The sequence below is a fragment of the Xiphophorus couchianus genome, chromosome 19 (assembly GCF_001444195.1).
Source record: "Xiphophorus couchianus chromosome 19, X_couchianus-1.0, whole genome shotgun sequence".
Classification (NCBI taxonomy): Eukaryota; Metazoa; Chordata; class Actinopteri; order Cyprinodontiformes; family Poeciliidae; genus Xiphophorus; species Xiphophorus couchianus.
In genome coordinates, this window is record NC_040246.1 from 14034564 (window position 1) to 14046839 (window position 12276).

General features: G+C 38.8%; 1 protein-coding gene across 1 annotated transcript in view; it reads right to left on the reverse strand.

Moving 5' to 3' along the window:
* akt1 (v-akt murine thymoma viral oncogene homolog 1) overlaps nt 1-12276 on the reverse strand; it is a 44112-nt gene that overhangs the window by 10041 nt on the left and 21795 nt on the right. The window contains exons 3-9 of the mRNA XM_028000434.1: nt 6320-6448; nt 3704-3815; nt 3259-3385; nt 2206-2337; nt 2003-2068; nt 1513-1581; nt 1241-1366 (exon numbers count right to left, since the gene is read on the reverse strand). Coding sequence (XP_027856235.1) covers nt 1241-1366; nt 1513-1581; nt 2003-2068; nt 2206-2337; nt 3259-3385; nt 3704-3815; nt 6320-6448 — 761 coding nt within the window. The remainder of the gene's footprint in view (nt 1-1240; nt 1367-1512; nt 1582-2002; nt 2069-2205; nt 2338-3258; nt 3386-3703; nt 3816-6319; nt 6449-12276) is intronic.

Genomic DNA, 12276 nt, shown 5'->3' on the forward strand with positions numbered 1-12276 from the left:
GAGAAATTTTACATCTAAAGGTTGAAGCATGCGAACTGGACTTGGGCAGCCCTGATCTAGAGGCTGACATTTTTAAACAATTGTATAATCTCCATTAGATTGGATGAAGAGCACCTGTAAATATGCCTGCCACAATAGCAAATTTTAGTGGACAATAAATTGTTCCACAAGTTAGTGTGATAGACGATAATATTGTCATTTTGAGTTCATTTTCAGATGACGTAATGGTAATGGCATAAAGATTCAAAAACACACTCTCAAAGACCAATAAACTTTAAATTCTCTAATGAACATTTAACACCGGACTGAAAGATATTTTAAATATTCAAAATAGATTAAAAAAACAAAACAAACAAAATTAATTATGAAGTCTCTGAAAACAAAATTGTCTTTCAAGAAAAGGACTATTTGAGACAATGTATTGGACTGAAGGACAGTTTGGGTAGAAAGAGAGAAAAGAGAAAACTACTCTGTTTCACTGTATGATGTTGTGTATGTTATAGAGTTAATTTTCTACCATATAGTATTATATGTGTGTAGGTAAAAAAAGTTAAATCTAGTCTCATCCAAGCAGAGCACCTTCTTCAGAGTACTTGCTGTGCCTCTACATAGCTTATGGTTTACTCTAAATGAGACTACTGTTTTTTTTTTCGGATTCAGAAGTGCCCCTTTTCTCACCAAACTTTAAAAAAAGCCAGATTTGTGAGAAAGACTAAGTTTACCTGTCAAAAAAATTCTCCTTCTCAAGATGTGGCTCTTTCCATCTGAAGTTGCCATTAAGACCAGCTGACCAACTGGGCCATGTCTTGGTAGGTTAACAGAAGTAATACATACTCTCTCTTTTGGAATGATAGCTGGAACAGAATTCTGGAAGATACATTTGTGGAGACTCTAACCCCTTAGTAAGCCTCTAATGATATTCTTTAGTCTTTAGTTTTGTTTACTAATGTTCACTAAAAAACAGAAACATCTATGCTGAGATTAAATTACACACAGGTATTACAAATTAATTTTCTTATGAATGCAATTGATTGAACTGGATTTCACTTAGGGGTATCAAATTAAAAAGGAGCATATACACATATGCATGCCAGAATTTGGATTCTTATTTGCAAATACTTTAAAAAAACATATTTTTAAATGTTTCCTCCACATTTATGTTCTACTTTGTGCCCGTCTATTACAAAATGGAGTAACAAAATGAAGGAAAAGTGGGAAAGTCCAAATATATTCTTGATACCTTCAGATCTCTATAAACCACGTTTCTCTCAGCATGTAGGTAATCCAGCGCTGACACTATCTCTGCACCATAGAACCGAGCCCGTTCTTCTGAAAATACCCGGTCTCTTGACAGATGGAAGAAAAGCTGAAGGGGGAGACAAGGGAGTTCAAATGAGAACAAAGTTTATCAGTCCAGCGGTCAAGGCAAAAAAAAAAAAAAATTATCAGTGACCAAGTAGTAAGAAAAACTGTGATGCAACAACAAAGGTTTGGGCGGTTTATGTCGCTTACTTCACCACCGTTTGCGTACTCCATTACAAAACACAGGCGGTCATGAGTCTGGAAGGAGTATTTCAGTCCCTGCAGAAGAAGAGCATGATTAAAGCAGAACTTAGCCTAGTCAAGAGGAAGCTGCCCTTTAAACAATCAACATGCAGTCGCAGTAGCTGCATCAACTTTCTCAAAAAAAATAAATAAATAAGAAGAAAAAAAAATCAAACATCTAAAGAAGATCATGCTGGAGAAAAAAATAGAATACAGATAATATTCTGTTGAGAGTCGATGACAATATTTGTGCATAATTTGTTATTTTCACAAGATTCCCAAACCAAAACCCACAGATTTATTTTTAAAAAAGGCCAAAACAGTCAGTGTTACTATAAAAAGTGCTTGTTTTCTTCTGTTAAGATTGTTGCCTTTTCTGAATAAATGGTTGCTTGAGTAAAAAAAGGAATTTTGGGTTAAAAAAAAAAGATTCAGATATACAGAAGGGCTTTCTTACAGTCAAGAACGGATGCTTTGAATTCTGGAGGACCCTGTTTTCTGTGAGTGTGTGTGCCACTTCATCCTGCGAAAAAAGAAAAGCACAAAGAGTGTTTGTCTAAGTCTTACAATAGCTAACTATTTAGGTATCAGTCATTGCGCCACCGAACTCCAAAACCTAAGTGTTTTTCACCCGTTACTTGCAAATTGGCAACCACTCACTTTTGCTACGATCACCTCCTTCTTTAGGATCTTCATGGCATAGTAGCGTCCTGTGGCCTTCTCCTTTACCAGAATAACTTTGCCAAAAGTGCCTTTTCCCAGGAGTTTGAGGTATTCAAAGTCATGCATAGTCTGGAAAGCCAGAGAAGACAAAGTGGTATCTGGTTACGAACAGGAGAATTAGCAAACTCGAGCTCTTACCAGCTTGGACACACAATCTGATTGACAACTGCACTAAAGCATTTTAGGCACCATTTTACCCACTAAGCAATTTCCACTCCACTAATGGTTTGGCCTAAATGTGGTTGGGACTTGGTTAACCTCTGACCCTGAAGAGAATGTTGTGAATGGGTGTGTATACATCTGTGTGTGGGGAGGTGGGGGGACGACATCCAATCCCGTGGCCTTGAAGGGGAAAGGGGTTAGGTGCCAAGCCACCCCTGGCTGATGCCTTCGACCAGAAGGTTGGAATGGGGAAGCAAAGCTGGAGTTGTGTGAGAGTATCAAGGGAAGGGCAGGTCAGAAGAAGGGCACCATGACCAAATGAGGGATGAAGCGAGGGGGAAAAAACATAGAATTACCACAAGGCTAACTTCTGTTTTAGAAGTACATTTAGGGAAAAAAGCAACAAAGATATTCATGTCTCAAACTTTTTTGTATCTTGTCCTCTTTAATTATTTTGATTATTTATTATTAGATTTTGTTATTGGATGTAAAGCTTAAGGTAATGTGCGGTGTTACATATCCAAGGTCTAGCACGACATAATGCTGCTTGTTCATCAATGTTCTCTAACAAATCTCTAAAGCCTGCATTGTTAGTTAAGTTCTACGAACTAATTACTGCATTCCGTTTTATTTAGCGGTATTACAGAGTAAAGCAGCACAACTTTAAATGCATGCCGCATTTTTTTGTTTGTTAAAAAATTTTGAATTACCTTGCATTAGCATAAAATATATAAAAGTTTGTGTTTACTATGTAATAAAATGTGAAAAAGGGATATGAATTGTTTTGCAAGGCACTGTGTAACACTGTGCATGGGTGAGATACAGTACCACTTTCTGTCTGGGTTTGGTCAGGTAGACCTCCATGTCCATGGGCTCTGGAGAGGAGTCCATCCTCTCCTCTTCTTGTTTATGAAGGCCTTCAGCCACTGCCTGGATGGCTTTGGTCCATTCTTCCCTGAATTAGACAGGAGTCAAAGAGATTAAATCAGCTCATTTTCCATTGAGCAAGCCCTGCAGCCCAATCATGCAATTCTGTTCTTATCAACAGGAAAGCAATTTCATGTGTCAGTTCAGCCAATCACAGGGAACTTTGAATAAGTACGCAGCAATGAATCATTGTAAATGTACATTTGAGCAATTCCTACATCTTAATCTGTGCAGCTGTTTGCTGGAAACAAATGCTTTCCATTTAAACAATCTGTGTTTTACAATTCCAATAGCAAAGAGAGGCGGGTGTGTTGTGTGTGGGCGTGTGCGCGCGCTTGTAGCTTGCCTTTCCTCGGGGGTCTCCACGTGGAAGGTACGCTCGATGACAGTGGTCCACTGCAGGCAGCGGATGATAAATGTGTTGGGCTTGGGTCGTTCCGTCTTCATCAGCTGGCACTCTGACCAACAGCCAGGGAGAGAGCAGGGAGGGAGATGAAGAGAAGGGCCAGTGTTGTAGGGGAGCAGAGGGGAGAGACAGACCCACAGTTACAGCCATTTATCTTTATCGCCACCCTAACAGACACCGTTGGCCAATTTGGAAAAGAACAGGTGCACTTTGGAGGAAAAGATTTGAAAGCTCCTTTAAAATGTGACATTTGGTATCTTTTTGTTGTGAACAACCCATGTGCTAACATCTATGGTTCCTACAAAATTTTCCCAGTAAAAATGTAAATTTTCCAGACTCACCTTTCTGAGTTTTCAGTTTATTGTCCTCACCTTCATATTTTAAATACAAAAGTTCACCATGCATTTACAGCAAATGTTTCAAGGAAAGAAGGGAGCACACAATGGATGATGGATGGAAGGCCAGAAAGGACAGACAAAGGAGGATAGACGAATGGATGGACAACAGACCATAGATGGTCACAATGAATGGGTGGATGGAAGGATAGAAGGAATAACAAATAATAGAAGATAGATGAATGAATGGACACCACGGATAGATGGAGGAAAGGAAGGACGACATCAAGTTTCACACATTTTCACATCGTGTAGTAATCATGAATAAATACAAATTTTAGTACTTTTAATACGTTTAATGATTTTTATATAAATTATCCCACTACACAGAAATCTTTACATCCTTTATTAACTCTTGTTAAACTGTTTTTCTTAGTCTAATAGTGGAAAGTCTTGAATTACAACATTTGCTGATTAAAAAAAAAAAAAAAAGAAATCAGCAGACCCGATACACTCATCACTTTCTTCACATATATATTTTTCCCCAGTTTTGGAGCAAACAATTGTTATGTAAGCAGTTTCCAAAAACAATTACTCACAATACTCCACAAACTGGAAGTACAAAAGCAGAGATTTCCATCTGCACCTTCTTCACAGTAACATCTGTTCCCAAATGAAACATGTCAGCAAATATGTCTGGGTGTGACACAAATATGGCCCCTGTCTGATAGATGGAGGACTCCAAGTGGACCACCACTGAGATCCAACATGGCTCCATCAGGGTGAATGTGTGATCCAGTTGCAGCCGCCCCCTCAGTAGCGACACACCATGTGTCCTCTATGATGGGGTCGCACTGGTGACAAGGAAAAACAAAAAAAACAAAGCCTCCGTGGATGGAGACAAGAGCCTCAGAGCGTAGCCCAGACAAATACTTGAAATCAGGCAGCTAATAGCCACGATAACTCAAGAGTGTCGGGGAGGAAACAAGTTAAACAAACAGTGTGCTGTCTAATTGTTGTGTTCAGTCAACTGAGCGGCTTATCGCTGAGACTTTCTGTGATGGGAAGATGGAGAGAACTGTGTTGCTCTGGGCACTTCTATTTAGTTTTCTTTAACAATATGAAAGTAGAGGGATTGTGGAAGAAGCTCAGAGAGGAGGAGGACAGCACCTGATGCATTAAAGTCAAACACCAGACATAACCATGTGTATTCTGGGGCTAAATTTTCTTTGCTTGCAACAACGCAATGATGCTGCAGAGATGATACTGCAGCATCTTCAGAAACAATTCTGACTAACCGAGGCAAGGGGCACACGATGATAAAATATGATCCAATGTGAACTTAGCCTTTTACACACCTGACATGCACACCAAAAAATATATACGTTTTCTGCATGTTTTAGTATGTCACTATACTTAGACTATAAATACTCTTGAGGACTTGGGTCATGCTACATTTTAGTCACTGTATCTCTTCCCTGCAATAACTGGCTGTCCATGCAAATCTTGCTTTAGAAATTTCTTACTGACCAGATTTAGCCAAGAAAACTGTGCAGAAAATGTGAGTTTTATTGCATAGGTTCCATTTACATTTTGCATGAACAAAGATGCTTAAGGTCTGGCTTCATCAGGGGAAAAACAGATGCAGAGAGTGATGTAAATAGAGGATGTCCTACTCTTTCTGTATCAAACTTAAGGAACTCCCATCAAACATCCAATTAACTAATGAAATGACTGAGATTAAAAGAAAGCATAACAGAAAGAAATCTACACATTGAAAGGCATTTTAGGGAATTGCACTAATGGTAGCTGTGACACATCCAGGGAAGAATAAATCAGAAAAAAAGGTGCAACATAATTTTTTGGTGTGCAATTACTTTCACCTATTAACACCAAAGTGTTTTAGAACAAATAGCTCACAGCTGTTAAAGTTTTAGGCAACTCTTAAAAAATTTTTTTAAAACACACACACAAAACATAGACCAACATCTCTCAAGTTATTTGTACCCAACTGTAAGTGATGGAGTGTTCTTGACTGTCTGCAGAGTACATTTAGAGTGATAGCTTTCAATGTACTTGGATAAAACTGTGACATGCATTATATTATTAAAACAACATGTGAAATGAACAAATGAAAAATTTACCACAAAAAATATTCAAGCAAAAAAACTGAAGGTGTTTAGAAAAAGAAAGAGGTGTTTTCGCTGAAGCAGATACTCACGTGCAACAGAGAAGTTATTTAAGGGGGTTTCCAGCTGGTCAACATCTTGTGGTCGTTCTTTGTAACCGATGAATGTACCGTCACTCTTGAGGAGAAAATACCTCGGCCTCCAGGTCTTGATGTATTCTCCTGATATGGGGAAACACAGATAGAAGACATTGGGTTTCTGAGAAACCTCTGCTTCTAGATTCTCAAAAGCCCGACTAATGTACAACGCTACTCGTTTTGTGTGTTTTATGATATGTGTCAATATTCTGTTCTTTTCATCTACAAATGTGATGAAAACGTTTTTGGTGAACCTGAACTCATGCACCTATTTTTCCTTTCCAGTTTCATTGGACTTTAGAGACATAACAAGATAAGAGCTAGCCCAAAAAAGGTAGGACATGTCTTATTTTTATTACTTTTTAAAAATTATTATTCAGCTTTAATAAAATGCTGACAGGGTTAAGTCACAAGAAAAACACAATGTGGGAGAAAAGATAGAACAACCATTTGAGCCACCTATGAGAATTTCCTGATTTGTGAAAAATAATCTGACAGAATTTTTACCCCCTGAAATTAAAGATCAAGACAGTAAAAATAAATACAAATGTGAATGTGAATTAAAATTATAGGTTAGTAAATGAGAATGTAACAACACATACAGCCTTGCAAAGTATTTACTTCTTGACCTTTGTTGTATTTTGTCATTTTGCAACCAGGAACTTCAGTATGTTCAGGTCAAATTAGCACTGAAAGAAAATAAGTGTCTTTACGAGTTCAAAAGAAATAAAAATCTGAAAATAACCATTAGAGCAGCAAGTCTCAAGTTTTTTGCAGCTTAAAACAGATTTTCCTTTACTTGGAGCCAATCACCTTCCCATACAGATATTTATCATAACCTGCAGCCACACAGGTACATCCTACTCACTTACTCAACGTGACTCACGCAAATGAATCTCTGAAGAAAGACCAAATTCAATTTATTCTGGTGATGCTTCAGGAAATGTTACGCCAGATGTTGTACAGACGGAAGGGGAAAAAAAAGCTAACATACCATAACAAGGCAGTGGCACACGGCGGCGTGGAACTTGAATATTTATACTGGAAAACTGTAATTTATTTTTAATTACGGAGCCGCATATTAACCCCCTGCCAAGCAGCACCAAGCTGTCCTTAATTGCCCCATTTCCTCTAACACAGAAGTGTGGGGTTTCTTAGTGTGTGCGCGTACAGAGATGTAGAAGATCTGTCAATATGAGCTTCTGTTTCCCTAACTCAAAAACTTCTGATTGATACAACTGGAAACAGATCAGTCAGTACAAAGCAAACAGAAGCTGGTGGACTGTGGTATAAAACTCACCAAACAGTCCAAAATAATTTATATCATATAAACTTATTGGTTTCTCTTTAATTTCAACATTTTTCGTCAAGATGAATACAATCTTATCCAGACAAGAAAGTAAAGTTGCAGAGGCAAAAAACCCCAACATTTTAATAGTAAGTAATTATGGGGCATGGTGTAGTGTAGTGTAGTGTAGTGGCAGTGCAGGTGCCCCATTAACAGGGATTGTATCCGCTACACAGCCATCTTTGGTTTGACTCATGATTTTGTGACCTTTGTTGCAAGTCTTCCCTGTTTCTATTTCCTCAGATTTTCTGTGATTCCTAATAAAGGCCACTTCCACCTCAGACAAATAAATAAATAAAAAACATTTGAAAAGTAATACTGGTAAAAATAAATTCAAGTTTGGCAAAGTCTTAGAAAACAAGATGTCTAACATTTTCGCAGATTGTCAGAGTGAGTCGTGTGTTTTTGCTGTCCATTGTCTGAAGTTATGTTTGTTTCAATAGATGTAACTAATAACTGTGGAATGGCGTGACTTTCAGAGTGAAACAGTGACCAGCCAGTCAGAAGCTCACACACCTTGGGTATGGTCTAACCCCATAGACCCATACTCAAGGTCTATGGGGTTAAATTGTGTTTTTTGTATTCCTAAGATCTTCTAAGTTTTTAGAAGATCATTTGAAGTTTTTTATATATATATATATATTGAATGTTTTCCTCTTATAGTATGTCCAGTCATAAATGATACTTTACCTGCCCACCATTTGTCAATTTTCATTTTTAAAAAATACACTGCAAATATGTTAGCATGGTCAGGTAGAAGGAATAAAATGAAAGTGTCTAAAAGGTCAAGAAACTGCTAATCATCAGCAGATTTCAAATAACTGCAAAGTACCCCTCAGATTGTTAATCTTGTTATCTGCAGAATAATTCCAAATTAGCTCATTTTTCCTTAAAAATGCCCCTACCTTGAACGTAAGGTTGATGAATACAGTAGCAAAGATATGTCATTTTTCAGCATCTAGATCAGTCATTCATAAATATATACTATATCTCAAAGAATCAACACACAGTTCATTAAGATCACTCGCCTATATCATTTCTAAACATACAACCCAGAGCACATATGAAGTGCAATTTAAGAGTAAAGTTGGGAGTTCAAATCAAGAACCTGTTCAACAATAATGAAATTGATGGCCAGAAACAATGCTGAACCCTTTGTACCGAACCTTCTTTTCCTCAGCTGGGCCCCAGCTGGTGACTTGCTCTCCCGACAGGTTTTGGCTGACCCATATTCCCTTGATATCCTCCATGCCAGCAACCACTGAGGACAGTATGTGCACAATGCAGAGGCAGGATAATGAGCCGTCTACCTGACACCTCTGACGAGACATGGACTCTACGTACATGCTCGTCTGGTGGGAATGGAAAACAACAAAAAAGTAGTTTGAGCTGTCTAAGGTTTAGTTTTAGGGCAGGAACAGGGCAAAAATCATTTCCAGACTGAGAAATTTTCTTATGTACACATTCTGTTGTGACGGGTCGAGTCAGGTGTTTCACCATAGCCCAGGGGTGGGCAACTCCAGGCCTCGAGGGCCGGTCTCCTGCAACTTTTAGATGCATCTCTACTTCAACACACCTGAGTCAAATAATGAGGTCATTAGCAGGACTCTGGAGAACTTGACTGCACTTAGGAGGTGATTCAGTTATTGGATTCAAGTGTGTTGGACCAGGGAGACATCTAAGATTTGCAGGACACCGGCCCTTGAGGACCAGGATTGCCCACCCCTGCCATAGCCCAATGTGCTTGTGTGCAAATAGATTTGTTTATAGAGTAGCTCATAGTGAGAAAAAAGGCCTCTGTGTAGTAGATTACATCAACATGCACTTTGGAAGGTTGAGAGCATTTTCTGCCAGCTCTGCTGACGCATAGCACCCACTGGAGAAGCAGCATGGGTGGTACTATATGACGCAGCAGCAGCTCAAGGCTCAGCGAGCACTGCATTTTGGAGACACTGAGGTGGCCTTGATGGCATTGATGTCAGGGGGATGACAAAGCCAGCCCTGCGTTCTCAGTCACTTGAGTCTTCCAAGAATTGTCGCTATGCTGAACTGTGATGTCAGAAGAGACGGGTTCATGTGGTTACTAGGGGAAAACACACCATGAAGCAAACAAGTTTATGAAGAAACTTGACAGTTGAGCTCTAAATGCTCCCAGAGATTAGCGAAAAAGCAACTAAGAGACTTGCAGTACAAGAAATGTTCACCATACTAGTGAGAAATGTGGGAAACTCCACATCTGCCCAGCACATTTTCACCTTGCACACACTACTTTGAGACAGGAGGACACTGCAACTTCCTCGTGTGTGACCACAAAACCTGGTCACATGACAAACAGTGGAAGTAGCTATATCCGGCTGTCTGAGACTATGTCTCCACAGCACTGCAGTGCAACACACACACACACACACACAACACCACAGTCTGCTGAGAGCAAAAACAACAAAGATGACCCTTAGAAGCTTCCCATTACACTCATTTCCCCTTCTACTTTTATTCATATGTACTTTCCACACACCTTTTTTAAGCGCTGACATGACGAGAAAGTGAAACAGACAGCTGGGCTTTTTGCATCTATAACAGTTCACGTAAACAAAGTTGGGGAGAGACCGCGGTTACCGACTCTCACACTGATGCAAAAAAAATCCTGCAAGATGCGCAAGAGAGCAAGCATTATTGAGGGTGTTTACTCACCCTCACTGATCAAGATTAACCCAAGTTAACCCCCAAGGAACAAAGAGAAATACACTATTCTATTTATCTAACAAAGCATATTGCAAAAGTATTCGTACCGCTTAAAGATTTTTACACTCATTACAACCACAATTGTCAGTATTTTATTGTAAATCATATTCAATATCACCAACTATAGTTGTTAAATAACAGAATAATAGAATTTTATTTCTATAAATTATCTGTAATTTTTGCCTTGCATTTTTCAATTAACCCCAAAGTCAATACTTCAAGTTTTCTAATTAATTTTTCCATCGGCTTTGTACTTGGTCTACAGACAAAACATTTGGTCAGTTATGTTCTTTGGAAAGACCTGAAAACTGAAGGGTCACTTTACAAAATTTCTCACCTGGATTTAGGTCTGAACTTGGACTATAGCATTTCAGCTCGCCAATATTTAACATAAGCATTGTAGCTCTCTGTTTGGGTTATTGTCCTACTGGAAAGTGAACCTCCACCCCAGTCTGTAGTTTTGCTACATCTAATAGGTTTTCTTCCAGGACTGCACAGTATTTATCTTCACATCAACACAGAACCTACATCACGTCTGGTAAACTTCAGAAAGGATGTATTTTGGTTTTCTTTTAGTAATTTCTTAGTAATAGAAACAATGTTGATTGTTTCCCCATCAACATTACTATGAAAGCCAGATTAATAGCTCTTCTATACAAAGACTCTCCCACCTCAACTGCAGATTAACATGGGACTCTTGGCTGCTTCTCTAATTAATGGCCAATTTATTAGCGTAGGTGGATCACAATGTCGTTGCAGCTCTATTTTCAGTTGAATTGAAAAGTACTTTCTAAGATGTTCAAAGGTTGGAATATTTTTTAAATAGCCTCACCCTCCTCCAACCTTATTACGCTGTTTTCACTGATGTTCTTTAACAAACCTCTAAAGTAATTAGAGAACAGCTGTATTGAAATTGAGATTACATTACACAGAGGTAGATTAACTTTTGACTAGTTTAGTGATTTAGGTGCTTGCACTAGATTTTATTAAGAGTATCAGAGTAAATGAGATGAATAAAAATAAAGTACACCCTATGTTTGTTTCTGTTTTATGCCATGTTGGTTCAAATAAAACTATAATAAAATACATTGTGTGAAAAAAAACATAAAATATGCTCAATACAGGAGAATGCAAGTTAAACAAAGTTAGTATCATTTTTGGTGTAATCCCATCGATGCTCAGCAGGGCAGACCCCAGCTGACTCAGTGAGAGGCAAAACAAACAACTTGACAAAAGTTCTAAATAAAAACACAAGAGTTCATTCTACTTCTGACTCAGTTCATCACCACTCTGTACCAGTAAACCAAACCCTGTTTGATGTGAAAATGTTCTCCAAACAGGAAAATGCCCCACACACACAACGACCACAGCCTAGATAAGAAAAACTTTCATCAAATGTCTGATCGAGACATAAAAACCTATTATAGGAAATCCTTCTTGTTATCTGTGTCACAGAATCAAGGCACTTCTACAGAAGTCAGACAGTAGCCATGTGGCTCAACTCAACTAAATTATGGGAAGGACAGAAGTATAATAAGAGTGATTTGACACAAGATGAGCGATGGAAGAACCGAAGGGGATGAAAAAGCTCTGTGCAAGGAGCTGTGCTGAATGGAGTGCTAGTGAGACAGATCGCTACATATGTTCCCTACATATGTAGGCCTGCAAGTGGAAGAGTGCGTGTATGAGCCATGTGCATTGTGACTGTGTGTGTGTGCATGGGAGGAGCTGTCAGGGCCTGATAGAGTGTCTTTACATGACAAGCAGCTGCTGAGGGCTGGGATGCGCGCTGGGCAAAGTGGAAAATAATGAACAGAGAACC